Source organism: Chlorocebus sabaeus, chromosome 21 (assembly GCF_047675955.1).
Source record: "Chlorocebus sabaeus isolate Y175 chromosome 21, mChlSab1.0.hap1, whole genome shotgun sequence".
Classification (NCBI taxonomy): Eukaryota; Metazoa; Chordata; class Mammalia; order Primates; family Cercopithecidae; genus Chlorocebus; species Chlorocebus sabaeus.
Genome location: NC_132924.1, coordinates 57309555 through 57330758, shown reverse-complemented (window position 1 = coordinate 57330758; position 21204 = coordinate 57309555). Strand labels below are relative to the sequence as shown.

The window sequence follows — 21204 nt, the reverse complement described above, 5'->3', positions numbered from 1 at the left end:
GCCTATACCAGCCCAGCAGGGTTTTGTACTGAGGCAGGTGCAGATCAAGGTGATGAGAACAAGTGTAAACCAACAAGGATCAAACATCTCAGATAAAATAAACAACTAACAAACATTCTGAACTTCTACCTGAAGTTATAGTAAATGGAACCAAATTCCTTCTCAAATCCTTACTAATAAACCATGATAATATTTTCTCCATGGTCTTTCTGATTTGTCTTAATCCCTTTTCTAAGAAAAGTGTAATTTTTTAAGGTGATGTTAAAAAGGCAGGCATTAGTGATTTATTATGTTTTAAGTCATGCATTTGAGGACTGGAGTTAAAAATTGTGAGAGGGGATTTTTTTTTCATTGACTATAACTTACTTGATAATTGGTGGGTGGTGAATATTTTAAGCAAAAATGGTTTTATAGTTTTCAATACATAAAGAACTGTTTTCTTTTTGAATATGAACAATGTATCAAAACAGAGTAGAAGAAAAAAAATCTTCATCTAAGAAACATGCCTTTGTTTAGAGATGAAATGGGTAGGTTCAGTTTTGGTAAAATTAATGAAAACATCTAAACCCAGAAAAACCTTTAATAAAATATTACATTTCAGTGCTGGGACATTATATTCAATAACATGCTATAGCCCTGAGTTAAGGAATAATTTGAATTCTGAATTTTGAGAATGTCCCCCAACAGGGGCACATGTGCCTCTGACACGGTGGTGGGTACTGCACTGCAGGATCTTTAAGGAAGTTATGGACAAAGGGAGCAGAAACAAAATATACCATTAACAGCTGTTCGGCTGATCTCTTCACCTCTTCCAGCCAGCTAAGAGACTGAACAAAATGAAAACAATTAACACTCTGTCTACAAACTCAGGTTTATTGGAAAGTATTCAAACAAGCTCAACTGGTGGAAGAATGAAAGAAAAATAATGCTCTGTTGTTTCAGATCTAATAGAAGACTTGGCTAAAAATGCACCCATCAAAAGTAAATAAGCTGAGAGGGTATTCTGGAAACATAGTGACTGAATACAGAGTATTGCTCATTCTCTTCCAATCCCTACTTCTATATCTTTATCTTAGAAGCTTATTATTTAGCTTTTCATTTACTTTTAATTTATCTGAAATTAAACATGCACTCCCACTCCCCACCCCCCATTCCCATCCACACACACTAGAGATGAAATCTGTGCTTTTACAACTTTGTTTGTCTTTGATTCCAATACCTGTATTAAGAGTCCATTATTTATCCACTGCCACACCTGTCATTACAAATGTTTTCTGTAGGTAGGTCTGTTTCTAGGCTTTACATTCTATTTCATTGGTCTAGTTTTCTCTTTATGCATCAGCACCACAGTATTTTAATTAGTTTGCTTTGATATTTGGTGGGGTAAGTACCCTTATTCACTGTCTTTTCTTTCCATCTTATTCTTTTTTAATTTAAAAAAATTTCTTTCTCATTCTTTTTACTTCACTTTCCCAAAATTGGTATGTTGTTTTTGCTCTTTACCCTGCAAATTTTGTGGGGGAAAATGTTCAAATTGCATTGAATTTATAGACTAATTCTGAAAGAATTGCCATCTTTACAATAATGAGTCTATTTATGAACTTAGTAAAACTTTCCATTTATTGTCTTTTGCCTTCAATAACAATTTTATCATTTCCTTCATAGTAGATCTTTATATATTCTGATTATGTTTTCAATACATAAAGAAATGTTTCCTTTTTGAATATGACCTTTATTATGAAAAATAAATAAGAAAAGCACAACCCAATGAAAAATGGGTAGAAGCTATGAAGAGACAATTCTTACAAGTGAGATTCTGTGGCCTGTATACATATAAGAATATACTTTACTGGTAATCAGGAGAATGCAAATTAAATCAAAATACCATTTAATTGGCAAGCACTAAGAAGTTTGAGAGTATCAAATGTCTGAAATGATTTTGAACCTTTAAACTCTACTGATGGACATACACATTGATATATACACTGATGAATATAATTTAATATGGTTGAAAATGTTCATACATTGCTTCCCGGTAATTCTATTTCTTCCTCTCAAGTAACTACTGCCCAATTTGAAAGATACTTATTATTGGGAAAAAGCTAAAACAACTTTACCATCCTTCGTAAAGGAATAGCTAAACTATGGTTTATACAAGGGAATTCTGTTCAGCAGTTGAAATAAAAAAAAAAAAACCAGTTCTCTATTCAAAGATATATCGTGATGGATAAAAACTGGTTGCAAAAGTGAGACACAATGTATGTAGTTTTTTAAAACACAAAATAATAGTATATTTTTTAAATGGATACACATACAAATAGTAAAAAGAACAAAAATTTACCAAGCAATGACAAGCATCAATTTTAGAACAGTAGTAATCTCTGTGGAGGAAAAGAAACATGGGAGGAGAGAAGAAAGAAAAGGGCTAGGGCTTTCTGTAAAATTCATAGGACAAAAGAGAACTACAGCAAATATGGCAATAATTAAATTCAGTCAAATATGGGTATGGTATACAGGTGTCAATATTTTCTGGAATTTCCCCTGTGTTTGACTATTTCATAATTCATTAAAGACTTAGATTTAGTGCTGATGTAATCATAGATATTTAGATGCAGTAACACAGTAGACTTCTCTCTTTTATATATAAACACAAAATAATTTTGAATTTTTAAATAACTATAGAGGTTTCTAGAGATGCAGCTATGGTATAAATCAAGGTAAGGCTGAACTTTGATTTATTCAGAACTTTACCAATAATTTTTCTCATTTTAGAATACCATTCATGATGGCAATGATGCTCGTGGTGTTTGAATTACAATATAAAACACCTCTATCAGTTTGAATATGTAGCTGTTTGGATTCTATGCATGGGTTCGAGAAAATCATATTTCATTATATCACTTAGGATAATCTTTCCTAAATATTAACATATTGAATTTCACACTACATCACTATAGTTTATTTATTATATTTGTAACAATCATAAGTTTTCCTCTACATGTTAGCCAGGGCATTATATTTATTTTTAAAAGATTATGTGTGAAGGTAGATGTTGCTTTCTATGGCATGCACTGCAGCATAGGAAGTGTCTGGAAGGGTTGGGAAGCACTTATCTGAGTTGGTCCTCCCATTTAGTACCACACAAAGGCTCTTCAAGGAATCAAGACCCTCAGGACCGGAAGAGGTCTCCATCTTCTCTGCTGAAATTCTTATCCTGTCTCTGCTCTTCATCCCATTCTCAGTGCACACAAACCAGTGTTTCTTTTGCCCACAGATGAAATCTGAAAATTCCTTCTTCTTTATCATGCAGAGAAAATTTAAATTTTTATCTGTCTCATTTGCTATCATTCTAGACTCGTTCTGGAGACCCTCTTGCAAAAATTAAAAGATTCATGAAGGAACTTCTCCCATTAAAAGTCACTTTATCTCCCCAAGAAACAATGTACTCTGCCCATCTAGAATGAAAACTGCTGCAAATTTTATAGGGTATAGTTTATAGAAATGTAAAGAAAACTTTTTAGAGAAAGTATGTCTGCATGGAAGGACTCCATACTGTAAGAATGTCAATTCTTCCTAAATTGATATGTACACCAAAATAAAATCCAGACGAATCAAACGTTAAACATTTTTTTAACATTTATAAAAACTAGATTATAATTAATTGAGATTGTTATGCAACTTCTGAAAGGAGTAGGACATTCTGGTACAAAGGAAAAGGCAAGGAAAAACTTGACAATCGAAAGTTAACATCACTGTATTTAGGAAAAATCAAACTGGTTACAATGTTTATAGCAATTATGAGAGCATAAGCTTATATCTTGATGAAGAGCTCATAAAAGTGCAAAGAAAGCAGAACAATTTCAGCTAATAAAGATGCAAGAACTAAATTTGGACAATTAACTAAAAAAGAAATACCACTAGTTAATAATTACAGATAAAGTGTCTAAACTCTAATAGTCGAATGAATTTGGATTTCAAAAAAATAAGACTTTATTTTTGCTACCAAACTAGCAAGAATTTCTCTTTAAATGTGTAATATACTGGTTAGTGAAGTAAGTAGTCTTATGCATCACAGAGAGAGATAAAAATGTAACTTTTGGTAGTTATTATTTTTTTGTTTTTTTTGTTTTTGTTTTTTGTTTTTTGAGACGGAGTCTCGCTCTGTCGCCCAGGCTGGAGTGCAGTGGCCAGATCTCAGCTCACTGCAAGCTCCGCCTCCCAGGTTTACGCCATTCTCCTGCCTCAGCCTCCCGAGTAGCTGGAACTACAGGCGCCCGCCACCTCGCCCGGCTAGTTTTTTGTATTTTTTTTTTTAGCAGAGGCGGGGTTTCACCGGGTTAGCCAGGATGGTCTCGATCTCCTGACCTCGTGATCCGCCCGTCTCGGCCTCCCAAAGTGCTGGGATTACAGGCTTAAGCCACCGCGCCCGGCCAGTAGTTATTAATAGAGACCCTTAACATAGTTCAAATGTTTCAGCTTAATAATTCTATTTTGGGGAATTTATTCCAAGGAAATAATCCTAAAATTTACATACAAAATTATTAATTGTAGCATTAATTGTAAGATCAAAATTTTGGAAAAAATCAACACAGTGGGGTAAACTTACTCTAAGGAGTATGTAGTTATTTTATATTATGTTTAAAATGTCTATACGATAACATGGAAATGCTTCTAAGAGTAACATAAAAGCACTGTTGGTCAGTAAAAATATTAACATGTCTAACTTCATTGGTAATTAGGGAAACCATTCAGATGAAATGAGATATCACTCTACAACGAACAAATTGGCTAAAATTAAATAGACGGAAAATACCAATGTTGATAAGGTTGTAGTACAATGAGAAACCCTCATGCATGGCTTATCAGAGTGTAAACTGGTACAACTGCTTATCTGACAGTACTTAATGAAGTTGAAGATATGCATACGCAGTGACCCAGCAATTCCACTCATAGATGTAGAGCCCAGAGAAACCCCTGCACGTGAGCACCAGAGTACAAGAATGTGCAAGAATGCCCATGGCATCAGTGCTTGGGGTAGCCTGACACGGGTAATGCCTACCTCCAGTTGAATGGATAAATTGTGCTAAAAGACAGATATAATAAAATGAACAAATGAGAACTAAACCTCACAAGATACATTATTTTCACCAATACAATGTTGAGTGAAAGAAGCAAGTCAAAAGAATTTGTGTTTATGATTCCATTTATTCAAAGTTCAAAAATTGAAAAATGGAAGGATTTTCTGGGTCTAAGAGTGTCTGATTTCTTGACCAAGGATGTAATTAGATGGTGATGGCTTTATAATAATTTTTAAAAACTGTGCATACTTATTTTTATATACTGTGTAATGTATGTTATGTGTTATGGGTCAAATTGTGTGCCACTCCCCAAAACACACACACACAAAGATACGTTCAAGTTCTAATCTCCAATACTTCAGCATGTGAATTTATTTGGAAATAGGGTTGCTGCAGGTGTAATTAAGTTATGTTAAAATCATACTAGAGTAAGGTTTTTCCTTATTGCAGTATGACTGGTGTTCTTATAAGAAGATGACCATGTGGAGACACAAATGAGACAGCCAAGTATAATGGGGTCCCCAGAGACCCTCCAACCAACCTGCACACTGGGAGAATGGGATGGAGCTATGGAAGTTCCTGCCGTTTGCAGTGGAGAGCAGCCTGGCCTCTCCTGTTCCTGGGTGGTAACCTGGGATTCAGTCTGTGAGATGGGGCCTGTTAACAGGAACCCCTCTCACTTTGCTGAGAGTCTTTTTCCTTTTTGTTGAATAAAGTCTGTAACCACTCATCCTTCAAAGTGTCTGCATGCCAAATTAACCTGGTCATGTGACAAGAACCCGGATTTTCCTACAACACAGAGACACAGAGAGAATGCCATGTGACGGTGAAGGCAGAGACTAGAGTGATAGGTCTACAAGCCAAGGACTGCCAGCCATCAACAGAAGGTAGGAGAGAGGTCTGAGGCAGATTCTCCTTCAAAGTCTTTGGAAGAAACCAACACTAGACACTTTAATTTTGGACTTCTAGTCTCCAGAGGTGTAGGAGAATAAATTTCTGCTGTTTTAAGCTACCTCGTGTGTGGTATTTTGTTAGGGCAGCTCTTGGAAACTAATACATTGTATTTTCACATTAAAAATATATTCAAAGCTCCCAGGAATTTATGTTTCTGATCTCTAATTTATTGAATAAATCACAAAATCTAAAATAAAAAAGTAGTCAAATCATTGTACTTTACATATTTCCTGGAAAAGTTATACTGGTGACATAATTCAAGTATAAAAATAAGGAACTCCTATTCAGAAAAGGAAACCATGTAGCATATCTAGTTGTACCAACAGGTCAAAGATCAATTGTAAATGTCCAACTGCATTAAAAAGTAAAGGATGTGGTTTGTTCCAAGTTGGCCCGTAAGAATTTCATCCTGACCCTTTGATTCTCTTCCTTACTGGAAATTCTCCAGCATCTGAAGTGACCCTGCACATGGCTTCTGGGAAGACATTCTCATTCATTCCATTTCACTCTAGAGCAAAGACGAGCTGACCTGAAATAAGACCTGACCCAGAACTTCTCTAGGGCAGAATACTGATAAACACAGATGGCTTCATGAAACACCATCTTTGGTTACAGTTCTGCCTTCTACAAGTTACGAATACAGTCTCAGAGTTTACAGAGCAATGTACTCTTGGGTACCTTCCTTGGGGACTGATTTTGTATGGGATATTGAGCATGCTTGTAGGAGTTTTGGCTTTCTCAAATATGTTCCATATGATCAGCAGATGCCATAAATAAGGGCATAAAGGAACAACACATGGTGAACGGATTTTTTTAAAGCTAACAAAATGTAATGTTATCTTTTTACTACTTTCTGGTTTTCATATAGTAAAAGAGAGTAAACTACAGAAAAATTTTCCTTCAGAAAAGTAATATGAGGTAAAATAGAACAGTGATAAGGAATTTCCAAGCCAGGCTATCTGTTTCCAAACCTTGGTTCAACAACGAGGAAGGGGTCCTTGGTGGGCGAGAGCCCCAGGTGGGGAAGAACAATGAACAATTGTTCTGAGAAATGGGAAATCACAATGACTTCTTCCTGGCACAATGACCTTGTTCTGTGGGCACAATGACCTCCTTCAGCACAGCAGCTCCCTCCAGCACAACACTATAAAACTTCGCTGCAGTTGCACCCTGCCTCTACACAGTCTCTTCTCTGCTGTGCTGCCGGTTGCAACCTTGCAATGTATTTTCATACTTCTCTAATAAATCTGCCTTTCTTTACCTAGAACTGTCTTGGTAAATTACTTTACCACCTGTGACACTGACCCCAGCTAGTTGCACCTGTGACAACTAGCTGGTTGTACTTTTGGCCAATTATTAAACTCTCTGAGTACAAATTTCTTCATCCGTAAAATTAGGATAAATACTGCACCTACTGCAAAGGATTACTTGGAAGATTCAATGAAGCAGTATATGAAAAGCATTTAGCCCAGAATGTTGCACATGGTTAAGAGTTCAATAAATACTAGTTACTAGCATAGTAGTAGTAGTAGTAATAATAATAATAATAATAATAATAATAATAATAAGTCTCTACAGACTTGAAGTAGCTATAAAAAATTCCAGTAGAGTTGATGAATTAGAGTTGGCCCCCTAGAGGTCATTTGGTTCACCTCATTAAATTAGGCAGAGAAGGAAAATTTCAGCTTCTTGAGTTGACCACTCTCACACTTAACATTTCGAATTAGAAAAACAAAAATCACTTAAGTTTTCTAGTCTGTTAAATAAGTGGGTTGGATTAAGTAATTCTAAGGAGCTTTCCAAGCACAAAAAGTTCGTATTTCTAACATCCTTTGTCAACCATAAATCAAACATTTTACAGTCTCTGAATAATTTTCTGTCTTTCAGTGAGTATTTCTACTATACCAGCTTCTACACCTTTTGATGAAAAATATAACCTTTAGGCTAGTTTGGGGACTAAAGTCGTGTGTGAATGTATGTGTGTGTGTGCACGCACAGGCATATTTGGTGGTGGTGGTGCTGTGTTCCAAGAAAGCCTCACAGACTTGGGCAGCCCTAATACTGTAATTTCAGTCAAAGGGATAGGAAATTTCCATACCACTGAAGTTTACTTGCATCAAACTTTTAGATTCATCTGCTATGAAAGAGAAGAAAAGTATTATTTTGTGGAATATTCAAAACGGTTGATTTTTAAAGAGTCAAAGTTTGTGATATAACATTTGCTTTTAATGATATTAGCAAATATCATTGTTATATTGATAAAAACGACTTAGTTATAGAAATCTCTTGGTATTTCCAAGTCCACCTGGGAGTAAGAAGCAAAATGCAGCAAGGCTCCAGCATTCTGGCACAAATCCTTCCTTCTCCTCCCATGGGTACCTTTGCTGGTTGTCCAGGAGATGGCAATGTTGCTTCAAGGGAATGGCTTCCACCAGGCCCAGGAAGGGAGCCTGGGGACCAAGGGGTTGAGGGCTGGGGATACTATATGGCAGTCAGAAGTTAAAAGAGAAACAGTGAGAAAAGTCTTATTTAACGAACCTTAGGAATAATGACAAAACACGTTCAAATAATTGTCTTCCTCAATTTCCCTTTATAGGGGCAAATGTGAACATGAAGACCAACAACCAAGATGAGGAGACGCCCTTGCACACGGCTGCCCACTTCGGCCTTTCAGAGCTGGTGGCCTTTTACGTGGAACACGGGGCCATAGTAGACAGTGTGAATGCCCACATGGAGACCCCCCTGGCCATCGCCGCCTACTGGGCCCTCCGCTTTAAGGAGCAGGAGTACAGCACAGAGCACCACCTCGTCTGCCGCATGCTGCTTGACTACAAAGCCGAAGTCAATGCCCGGGATGACGACTTTAAATCTCCCCTCCACAAGGCAGCCTGGAACTGTGACCACGTGCTCATGCACATGATGCTGGAAGCTGGCGCCGAAGCCAATCTCATGGATATCAATGGCTGTGCTGCCATCCAGTACGTGCTGAAGGTCACCTCCGTGCGCCCTGCTGCCCAGCCTGAAATCTGTTACCAGCTCCTGTTGAACCATGGTGCTGCCCGAATATACCCTCCACAGTTCCACAAGGTGAGGCTCTGCCCAGTGGTCATGAGGTTGAGGGAGATTCAAATGGCGGCCCTGTCTGAAATCTCCAAGTAACTGAAGCTTGTTTGAGGCTTGAGTCCTGGGCTAACTACCTCTGATCCTCTTTGACCTTCCATTACATACCTAATCCTAGCTGTCTCCTCATTCATCCTAGTCTAGGTTTGCTTGAAATTGGGTGTGACAGCTAGAATGAGAACAAGAGTAGCAAATAATTTTTTATACCTTGTGTGAACACCAATGCACTGGTGGCTTCCTGGGGGACTGAGGTAAGTCTGCCAGAAAGGTGAATAGTGTTAGACAGGCATACATTTGCCATCTTTTAAACAGAATGACTGATCTAAAGATGACTCAGTCTGCTTTGAAATTAGCTTGTAGCCATGAAAGGGCCACCCAATTTTCCAGTTTAATGAAAGCTAACATTTATTAAGTACTAAAAATCATATTTATTATATATAATAAATAAGCACACTGTTATAAGAATTTTGTATCTCTTAATTCTTACAATAATCATACAAGGTATATATTATTATTGCCCCTATTCTACAGAGGAGGAAACTGAAGCACAGTTAAGTAAATTACCTGAGCTTCCACAGTGCCAGTGCCAGGATTCAACCTTAGATACTTTGGTTCCAGCATCTATTCTTATGATATCACACTGCACAGTTTTTCTTAATAACAGTCGTAATCTCAAACAGACTCGTAGGGACCAGTTGCTAACAGTATTGATATGACTAAGACATGGGACCTATCCTCAAGAAGCTTAGAATCTAGCAGATGAGACAAACAAATAAAGGGGTAATTTTAATAGGCTGTGATAAATGATAAGGTAGAAGAATAATGAGTGCTACAGAAATATGGAAGAGAGCGAATTTTGCATAGTTTTTTTTGCTGGTAATTTGGAGGCCAAAATGCATTTTATCTGAAAATAAATCAAATAGTACTATACTTAGGATTCTCCCTTACTCTAAAAATTTAACTAACAAGAAGAAGAGTTTGAAGTATACAACAGCTGACTAAGTAGGCCACAGAAAGCAAATTAACAGATGTTTTTCTGAATTCACAGCTTAAGTTCTACCTCTTACCTGGCTAAAATGTCAGGGACTCGTCTGAAGTCCTGCAGTGTGAGGCTTAGTTAGAAGAAAAGTTCTACTAGAGAATTTAAGGGTAGTTCATTCAGTCAGGACAAATTCCAGATGGACAAACCAGAGAACTTTCAAATGAAGATTTGATGGGTTCAGCAATTCCTGTGATTTCAGTAAGGAATTTTCTCTTGGTTATCAGGATGTTAATGGAAGATTAACTAATTCTTTTTTTTAAACTGTATGTAAAACCCAGAATGTCATGAATTTTTACAAAACTTTCTTAGAGAACTATAAATGATTAAGACGAGGAATAGAGTAAGAAGAATGTTACAATAACTGTCCTGTGTTGAGCTCTAAATAGGTTTTATACAGATTATTTCGTTTTATTTTTATAATTGACTCTGAGGTAGGCCCTGGCATTATTCACATTTAAAAGGCGATTAAGCTAAAGCTAATTGTCTTAATACATTTTCATCAAGTCACGCAGAGTAAGTGTCAAATTCACTCATTTGTTTATTTAACAAATATTTACTAGACACCTCCAAAGTGTCGAGCACTGTTTCATTTGCTGGAGGTACAGCAATGACCCAAAGGCCTTCATGAAAGATACTTTCTAGTGGGAGACAGAAAACAAACAAAACAAAACCAAATAAATATACTCTGATATGTTAGGTACTATGGAGAAAAATCAGGGTAAAAAAAAAAAAAAGAGAGAGAGAATGCCAGATTATGTGTGCTACTTTAAGTTGATTAGAAAAAATAAGGATGTGGAGGAACAAGCCATGCAAACACCTGATGGGGAGGTGTGGAGAGCATTCCAGGCCTAAGGAAAAGCAGGTGAGAGGGTCCTGAGGTAGGAGAGGGCTAAGCATGTTTGAAGGAGAGCAAGGAAGCCACAGTGGCTGAAGTGGAGTGAGCAAGGGGAAGATAAATCCAAGAGGTATGTATGTGGGTTGTCTGCAGGCCATATATGTGGCCTTGCAAGCTGTGGGAATGTTCTTGGTGTTTTACTCCGCATGGGAGAGGAAGTCACTGAAAGATTTTGAGTTGGGAAAAATAAAAATCTGATTTACATTCTAAAATGATCCTTTAGACTGCCTTTAAGAGAATAACTCTGAGTGGGGGCAAGCAAAGTTGCAATAATTTAGATGAGAGATGAGGGTAGCTTAGACTCACAGTGGAAATAGTGAGGGTGGTGAGAAGCACAGACTTTGGGGTCAAACTTGATTTCTGTCACTTACCTAAGAGTGTGACTAAATAAACTGCTGAAAGTTTCTGGGCCTCAGTTTCTTCCCCTGTTGAATGAGTATATCCTGAATTTATGCCTTGGCAATAATATGCAGACTGAATCCTTCCCCAGAAGGAAGCTATTCCTACTCATAGCACATCACAAATATGCTCAAAGCCCAGAGGATGGTGCCAAACATTTCTTTCCTCTTTCTCTTGGACTTCTTTCAGTCCTTGCAGAGTCTCTTTCCCAGTTCCTCCCTTCAGTCTTATCCTGCATCTATAAACATCTCTATCTTTGTTTACTTCCATCTTTTTTTCTTACTTACATCTTGCTAAGGACTGGTCATTCTTCATGATGTTACCTCTAGAAGACAAAAACATCTACCTCTGTAACACAGCTCACTTCACAAAGCATGATTTTCTGCATATTGTCGTTCAAAGACTACTTTCCTTCCAGGGAAAAGGATGGACAGGGACACAGGGCATGAAGGTGCCAGAGAAACATACTCCATCACTTTATCCGTGATTAGTAATAGCCTTCTTGCAAGGTTGTTTTGAGAATTAAATGAGATAGTATTTGAGAGGTGGTTAGCATGGTGCCATGGGCATGGTAACCATTAAACAAATGATGGCTATGACTATTATTATTCTTACACATGTGTTGAGCAGGAGAATTGGTGCTCCTGGGCCTGGTTTACTATAGCGATCTTCCCAACCAGGAGCGGCAGTATGTGTGTGAGTCCCTGCCCAGAGACTAAATGTTGAGTTGTATTCTGAAACTTGCTGTGGACTCCAGTAGTGGCATTCAACCCTGGTGTTTCCTTCTCCTCCTCTCAACATGTGCTCTTGGTCCAGCATAGGCATCTCCCCTGCTGGCTTTTCTTGATGGTTCCACCAGCCTGTAAAGTAGGCATACAATTGTGTGTTCCAACCAACTTTGTCCATGGTTAACATTTTCTTATTCAGTTATTTTGTTCCTTTGAGTTCCTTTAGTTTGGCTGTACGCTAAAGAGATTACGATAAGAGTTGGCTACTGGTAGATGGCTGGTATTACAAACAAACATTTTTGTTGCTACTCAACAGACTGTGTAGGAGAGCTGGACCCCTTCCAAAGGAAAAGCAAAGAAAAACTATTCAATTTACTATGCAGATGCTTCAAAGTGATTTAGAACAACTACTCCACAGTCTGACTTTCCAAAGAGAAAGTCATCTTTATGAGAAGTAAGTGACTGACTCATTTATCCAGAAGATAAAGTGATTCGTTCTTGTGTGGGTGGAGAATTCAGTTTCCTTATTTACAAGGAACAAGGTCAGAGCTGAAGATGGTTCTTCCAAATACAAAGCAAATTTGTAGAGGGTATATTTCACTGAAAGCCAATGTGTAAATTACATAAGCGGGGGAAAAAAGAATTATAGGGTCTGCAATTGCTTTCTAGGGTACAAAAGGACGTTTGATTTTTTTTTTTTCTCCCAGCATAATTCAGAAGAAAGTGACACCCCAGGGAGCCAAGATTGGGTTTTCTTGTAGGGAAAGAAAGACATTTTTCTACAGGAGGAAAGGTAACATGAGGGTTTGGGGGAGGTGAGGATGATTTCTCCATTGAACAATGCTGTGTATGAAGCTAGGCAGTTCTCTTTGATCATTAAGTACCTTTCTGAACACATATATATCAATATATAAGAGTGCAAGTGGCTTGAGAAGTCTGCTGAAGTGACTTACAGATGATGTTTGGGTGAGAACAGTGGCAGGGAGACTTACCTTGAATCTCTTTTTTAATAGATTGTGTATTAATCCATGATTTTGGGGTTGGATGATGAGGTGAGATATCTAAATCTCTCTCCAGTAGTCACCACAGTAGAAATAGCTTTTTTTGTCTAATTGTTCCTCCATGAAGGGAGAATAGAGATGCCAGAGACTCATGAAGGTGAAGCTTACTGAGCATCTTCTGTTTTCTGGGCTGGGAAGGCCAAAAGGAGGCTGTGGTTTCTCCCTTTGGGGTCCACACCAGTCTGCTGTCTCATGTTTCCTTTGTCTCATGTTCTCATGAGGAAAATGCTACTAAAATAAAACCCCCACTAATCTCTGTCCCCAACCTTCTCACTTCACTTAACAGATTGATGAGTTGGGAGGCAGAGTTGAGTTAGCTTGCTTAACCTTGGGTCTAGAGGATCCTTGAATTCTTTGTTCATTCATGTGGCAAGCTTCCAATAATAAACTCTGTCTGGCAGGGAGAGGCCTGCAATTTGGGGGCATAAATTCAGTTTAGGGGTAGAGTGTTAGAATCTGTGTATGGCCCCTAACTAAACATATGTAATCTATTTTATCAGTAATAAAGATGATATTCTGATCTCTGATTGTCATCTTCATTTCATTTTTTAATGGGTCCTACACTAAGAAGGGAAAATTATTTATTGGGCCTCTAATACTCTGCATGCTATGACACCAAGGGTCTTAAAGATGAGGACAGGCCAGCCCTAGCTACAACTTTTCGTTTATCTTTTATTTATCCCCCATAATCTGTTCCTTACCTGTTTCAGTCCACTCAACTCCCAGTGACTTAACCTTCTAATTCAATCTGCTAGTATGTAATCTGTCTTGATCTCTTGATCTTCACGACCCCCGTGATAACCTCACTTTGAATACTTTCTTCATTTGGTGTCTTTTACTCTGACGTGTCTGGTTTTCTTTTGACTTTGGAGTCATGCAGACTTGAGTTTAAATCCTGACTCTACCATTTCCTAGCTAAAAGACCCAGAGGTTAAATTTTCTCAGCCTTTGGCCTTCAATCTCTGAAATGGGGATGATTATAGGACCAATCTCATAGGATTGTTCAACGGCTAAGCAAGTTAAAGTATATGAAGATTTAGCACAGTCTCTTGCACATAGTAAGTCCTCAAAAAATGGTAGCTGTTATTTTCCTTTCTTCCTCTCTCATGCCTACTAGGATTTCTGAAGCTGTAGGTAATGATCCTCTATCTTTTCCATTTATACCCATTTAGAGTGTCGCTGAACTTCATGGCTTTAGCCAGCACATATTTTGATGACACATAATAACTATATATTAGCCTTCTCATGGGAGCCTCTATTGTGTACATTTTTGGCTGATATGAATGGCTGGGTGCGGTGGCTCACACCTGTAATCCCAGCACTTTGGGATGCCTAGGTGGGCAGATTACTGGAGGTCAGGAGTTCAACACCAGCCTGACTAACATGGTGAAACCTCGTCTCTGCTAAAAATGCAAAAATTAGTCGGGAGTGGTGGCATGATCTGTAATTCCAGCTACTTGGGAGGTGAGGAAGGAGAATTGCTTGAACCCAGGAGGCGGAGGTTGCAGTGAGCCAAGATTGTGCCATTGCACTCCACCCTGGGCTAAAAGAGTAAAATTCTGCCTAAAAAAAAAAAAAAAAAAAAAAAAAGAACTATCCTCCTCCTCATTATCTGTCCATCCCAGATTAGTATGTTCCTCATTTCTGTCAATCACTGGCAACTCTGTTTGTCCTCTATCTCTGGCTTCCAAGTTGTATTTTTTCCTCCTCCTATCTGATTAATAGTAAGCCCTAGACTTGTTCCTTCTCCCAGCTTCAGCCACCCTTCCTTCCCAGCACTAGCGCTGACGCCAGCCTAGGAGCCGGTTGGTGTACTTCCCGTCAGCCTCCCCTCCACTCTCTGCCCTTGATGCACTCACTGGTCTTCTCCTCTCTGCGTTGCTGATGGTGCTCAAGCAGCACTTGATGATCTTTAAGTTAGTCTTTTATTGCTTACTGACTTATATTGCTCTCTAACTCTTTGAAATTATTTGTGTCTTTTCTCTTCCACTAGGTTGTAAACTCCTTAAAGACAAAAAACAGGTCATAAATCCCAGAATTACTGTCATAGTACTAAACCTGTGCTCAATAAAGGCTTCCTAATGGAATGGATAGGTTGAATATCACCTCTTCTTGTTAAGAGTGTATAATAGCCTCTTGTTCTCTGTCAAGTCAATCCCAAGCTCTTCAGACTGGCTTCCAGGTGTGCTGCCAGCTGGCTTCATCTTACCAGCTCTGACCTTTAGCCCTTCCTTGACTCCATCCAGGTTGGCCTCTTTACTGTCAACACACACAGACACACTCACACACACACACATGCACACACTCTTACTTAGTTGGGTATTAAGATCATAGCCTTTCTGTCTGTGTTTTATTTGTGATCCCAAGACATTAGGTCTTTACCACCCTACACTGAAAAAGGCAATGCTAGACCACCTGTGAGGAAGGTTGTCAAGCATCACATTTCCCTATGGAGGGAAAGTCGGTTTTATGATCTTTTGCTCAACAATAATAAGTTGAGGTTGAGATGGTCTGGGAAATTAGGAAGAAATGTCTTTGGAGAAAGTTGTTTATGTGCAGAGGCATGCCTCTCTTCTAATGGTGAAGGATGGGCTTCCTCCTCACCTAACATGAAGTGAAAGGGGCTTTAGAAGGACCCCTTGGAGAAGTTGATTTATGTTTTCCAAAGTTTCAAGGGAAAAATGGGACTGATATGAAACTCATGATGAGAAAATTTAGAAGAGCAGGTCTGTGGCTGGAGCTGCTTGTCTGGTGGCAATGGAAAGAAAGATGATTAAACTGGGACTCAGGAGTGCCTTTTCCTGGCCACACCAAAAGTTGGTTAAGTGTATAAACATCCATCTAGTTTGATCTAAATGTTAAACCTAAATCTTTCTGTCTCCTGAAGGAAATTCTGGCCACTTTGACTCAGCTTTCGAGTATTTTTGGTTGGTCAATAAACTGTTAAGCAGAGTGTGCTAAGAGCTAACTGAATTTCATGTCGTCTTTTATTTGTTGATGAAAGGTAAAACACCAATAAGTGTGGTTTAGTACATGACACCAGTCCTCTGCAGGTATTCAACTGGGAAGATAATGAGGCTCAACTTGTATGTTACTCTGTAGTTTACTTTACCTCGTGGTCACCAGCGAATCTAAGTTGATTGACTAACATAGAATTTTTTGATAAAAGGTTCTGTAGAGCTGGAAGAGTTTCCCAGGCAGCTGGAAACGTATTCTGTGTCCAGTCTGTCTCAAAATTGCTTTAGTTATGTACAAAGACAAAGTAATTCTTCGGTTCTCATCTTCTTTGTTAGCGACTCTTTTTCACTTGCTCGTGGAAGGTGAAAGAAATTGATCTGATTTTATTAATCTGCCTATGTGCCATGGTGGCAGTGTACTGGAATACTTAAAGGCATGAGACTTCTTAAAATCATTTTAGCAATACAGGGAGCTTAATTAGTCTGTGGGTTCTGGTTTGTTTTTTTTTTTTCTTACAGATAGGGTCTTGCTATGATGCCCAAGATAGCTTTGCACTCTTGGGCTCAAGCAATCCTCCTGCCTCAGTCTCCCAAGTAGCTGGGACTATAGGAACATGCTACCATGCCCACTGGTCTGTGAACTCTTGATGTCTCTGTGAGCAAAAAGAATGAACCATATATGTGCATCAAGCTAATGAAACTCTGTGCTTCCTCTACAGGTGATACAGGCCTGCCATTCTTGTCCTAAAGCAATTGAAGTTGTAGTCAATGCCTATGAGCACATCAGATGGAACACAAAGTGGAGAAGAGCTATCCCCAATGATGACCTGGAGGTAAATAATCGATTCCCTTCCTATAGTTTTCACTATCGAGTACTTCCAGACTGCTCTAGAAGTACGCAAAATTCTAATAAAACAGTTGGTTTTGAGAATGTCTTTACAGCCTATTCAAATGCAATGAGACAAAGAGTTATAAAATATGAGTTTGAGAGTTAATATTTCCATCAAATATGTGGCATTAAGGAGTGTCTTGGGGAATTCCTCCATTTAAGGGCAAGTTGAATTAAGTATATAAAGGGAGCAGCTTTCCTTTCTTCTGATTAATTTAGATGAGTTAAATGATGGCATTTGGGAATTACTCATATAGTATTTTTACTGGAATATTAAAGCGTTTTGTGTAGATTATTTCATTGACTTTTAAATATCGTGAAGTGACTATTAGGCAGGAAAGAGTTTTAAAAACCCTGTCTTGGGTCCTACAGAAAGCAATTGGCAGAGTCAAGTTCTCACTTGCAGGCTTTCAGACTTTGCTACCTATGTATACCAGTCCTTCCCACTGAACATCCTTGGTTCTTGGTTTTAGAAGTCAAAGTCTGTCTCTAACTCATGAAAGGCTTCAGGCACAGGGTGCAAAGTTCACTGGGCTTGGAGGTCTGTGGCTTAGGTGTAATCTTATTCTGCTACTTATTAGCTGTGTTACTTTTTAAAGTCACCTAACTTGAGTGAGCTGCATTAATCCTTCACTTCCATTAAATATCTGAATATATGCATCACACCAAGCATATAATGTGTTTAAAATTGCTATTTTGGTTTAGATTGGTCCAGGCAGTTCACACATGCATATTTTATCTTATCTCCTGGGTTCTGAATTGTAGAGTGTTATTTCCCCTCCCCTTTCCTTGTATACCACCGCCTCACTGCTCCCATTTCAATATTGCATTTAATTTTTGCCTCACCAATAGAGACCCTAGGAAGCTGCCATTATGTGTAAAGTAGAGGTTAGTTGCAGCATTGTTGATTTTTATTGATGTAAACTGTGGGGACTTGCTAACTTTAATTTGTCTTGCCTTCCTTTTCAGAAATACTGGGATTTTTACCACTCTCTCTTTACTGTGTGCTGTAACTCTCCAAGGACTCTCATGCATTTATCGAGATGTGCCATTAGAAGAACGTTACACAACAGATGCCATAGAGCAATTCCTTTGCTTTCCCTCCCATTGTCATTGAAAAAGTACTTGCTTTTAGAGCCAGAGGGAATTATTTATTAAGCCTTATGAGACAGCAGTTCCCAATCCTAGGTATTTAAGTGGACTCGCTGCGTAGACACAGTTTGCATAAATAAAATGGTACTTGGGTTGATTATAACACTTCAGGGATTTCAAAACACTTTACAAACACTGTCATTAATCCTAGAATATCATGGTATGGGGAAATAAACAAGAAGTAAAGTTAAGGAATTTTCAAAGACAAGGATGTATTCAGAATGCACTGATATAACAGTAATAACTAATACGTATAGTGCTCTAAGTACCTGAAATATTTTTGTAAAACTTCTCATATCTTATCTCATCTGAAATGGGACCCAGGTTTTCTTCCAACCAATCTAATTCTGTGCCTTATCAGTAATATGTTTACATTCTCATTCTAATGGCCATATAGTAGGCTTTGCAATTGGCCTCTTAAACTTGGTGTCTTCCCCCATTAGCCCTTAGCAGTAATTACTGTCGCTAGTTTTGCAAACTCCTGCCCCCCAAACCAAGCTACTCGAATTTATTTCAGTGATGAAAGCATGTGAGCATAGTCAAAACAAGGAGATCTTGGAGTCAAATTAGAAATGAGAAAGAAACATCAGTCTAGTTAATAGTCAAGAATGGACATTTGAACGGATATCATTGAGCCAGAGACTGGAGATGCAAAGATGAGTCCCATGTGACTCCTGCCCTCCAGGTTCTCACCATTTAGCAGAGGATCCAGACATATACACAGCTAATTGCAATATAATGTGACGGGGCAAAAGTACAGGTGCAGACTCATTTTTAACACTTGTCTTTCAAAGTTGTGTTTCTGACATGAAGTGTGATTTTTCTTTTAAGCATGAAGATAAAGAGTGAAGGGGTTGTGTAAAGTAGAAGGATCTCCTGCTCTTGTTAGTGTATTTTTAAGGTTTTTTCTAGATAGTTTGTCATTTTGGTATGGTTTCTTTGTTAGTATTAACACTTTCTCAGACTCCTTGAGAAAAATATTGCACACTCAATGGCTCCAGTGCCTGTGGAAAGGAAGCATAGGAAAATGGGGGAAAGAAAGTGTGTGAGGGGACTTAGTTGATTACTTTGGTCTTTTTATGTAGCAGATTGACATTTCATAGCATTGTAGCTAAGAGATAAGGAGCACTTTGCTAGTGACAGTGGGCTACAAAAAGTAAATAGAGAGACTTTTTGAAAATGGTAAAAGTTTGAGAAACGTGGGAAGATAAATGTGTTAGTCAGGCTAGCTAGTTAGTGGATTGCAGGAAGAGAAATGTAGGCGATTAAGCTCTGGGCTTTGTGGTTTATGAGGTCAATTTTGCTTCACTTTTTTTGTTATTGCTAATCACTTTTAGATAAGCTCATTGCCTCTTAGCATCATTTTTTAGAGGTTAAAGCAGAAGTAAATTGCAAATAAATCTGTCAGTTGTGAGCAGGTTTCTTTTATGTGTGTGGTTCTCCGTCATATTTAACTTTGGATGCTGGAGTGTTGAATAGAGATGATATCAGATATTCCAATAGGCTGTCATTTAATGTAACTGGCAATCACCTAACTGGTTAATCCCAGTTGAGACTGTGCTTCTCAACTGGGATTGTCTTACTCCAAGGGCTGTGTAGGAAAAGTCATAGGTGGATACAGTAATCTCTTTTAAGTATCAGTTTTACTCAGATATTTTGGTAGAGATATTTTGTACTAAAACAAGATCTATATCATGGAATAGAATGCTGAATTTGTATGAATTATTCATATAAAGCTTGATCCTTCAAAAAATAGTTTGCTTGCAGCAACTGGTATTAGAACACATCCTAGAACAGAATGAAATGATGTCTTTTGCAGCAACTTGGATGGAGCTGGAGGCCATTATTCTAAGTGAAGTAACTCAGGAATGGAAAGTGAAATACCGTATGTTCTCACTTATAAGTGTGAGCTAAGCGATGAGGATGCAAAGACATAGAGAGTGATATAATGGACTATGGGGACTTGCAAGGGGAAGCCTGAGAGTGGGGTGAGGGATAAAAGACTACATATTGGGACACTGCTCCAGTGATGGGTGCACTAAAATCTCAAAATTCACCACTAAAGAATTTATCCGTGTAACCAAAAACCACCTGGACCCCCAAAACTATTGCAATCTTAAAATAGTAGTAATTTAAAAAGTAAAACAAGATCATACCCTGGAACAATTGGAGGATTGCTTGCTGCCCTGCATCTTAAGGAGTATTCTAACAGAAAAGCTTGTGATGCACTGACTTGGGGCAGGTAAAATTGATGCTGAGGACAAAGGAGAAGATGTTCCTCGCCGAGGGAAATGAAAACTTTTCTTATTCACCTTGCTTGTGCTTAAACACTCATGTCCATCTAGTGTAGAATACATGGCTACTTGTTTGTAATTTTTTTATTGGTGGAACTAAAGTGATTTTTCCTTAACTTTGAACTTCTATTTAGAGAACTTAAATAAAGCTCTTCTGTCTCCTTTCATCTTCGTGAGTTGTTTACTTACCAATAAGACTCTTTTCCCTAACCCAACTTTGACTTTTCAGCAATGGCACTGAAGAACTCTATACATTTCATTGCTTTTATCAACAGTTAGAAAGAAAAAGAGAATCAGGGATTGTGCCTGTAAATAAATAATGTTTTCAAAAGAAAGTAAAGGGTGACCTAAACACAAATACAGTGCAGACTCTTGCTATAAGAACAGGGTGTTTTAATAATAATAAAGAAATTGTACTGAATCATTCTTCTCTACCTCTCACCATATCTGTCTTCCTGGGGTTTTTCATTTTCCTTCATTCTCACTGTCCACTAAACCCTGGGCAAAGCAACAGAGGAAATTATATCCTCCTGATGCCTTTGTTACTTTCTTAGAAAACTTTCTGTAAATAGGATCTACTATCTTGAAGAAAAAACTATCTCTCTTCTGAAACTTACATGAGAGGAAGAATCTTA

At 38.2% G+C, this 21204-nt stretch overlaps 1 protein-coding gene across 1 annotated transcript in view; it reads left to right on the top strand.

The window, feature by feature from the left end:
* Window positions 1-20736, top strand: part of ASB4 (ankyrin repeat and SOCS box containing 4) — a 54088-nt gene extending 33352 nt beyond the window's left edge. Inside the window, exons 3-5 of the mRNA XM_007982110.3 lie at window positions 8629-9119; window positions 16954-17067; window positions 18093-20736. Coding sequence (XP_007980301.1) covers window positions 8629-9119; window positions 16954-17067; window positions 18093-18281 — 794 coding nt within the window. The 3' untranslated portion in view covers window positions 18282-20736. The remainder of the gene's footprint in view (window positions 1-8628; window positions 9120-16953; window positions 17068-18092) is intronic.
* Window positions 20737-21204: the final 468 nt, after the last annotated feature.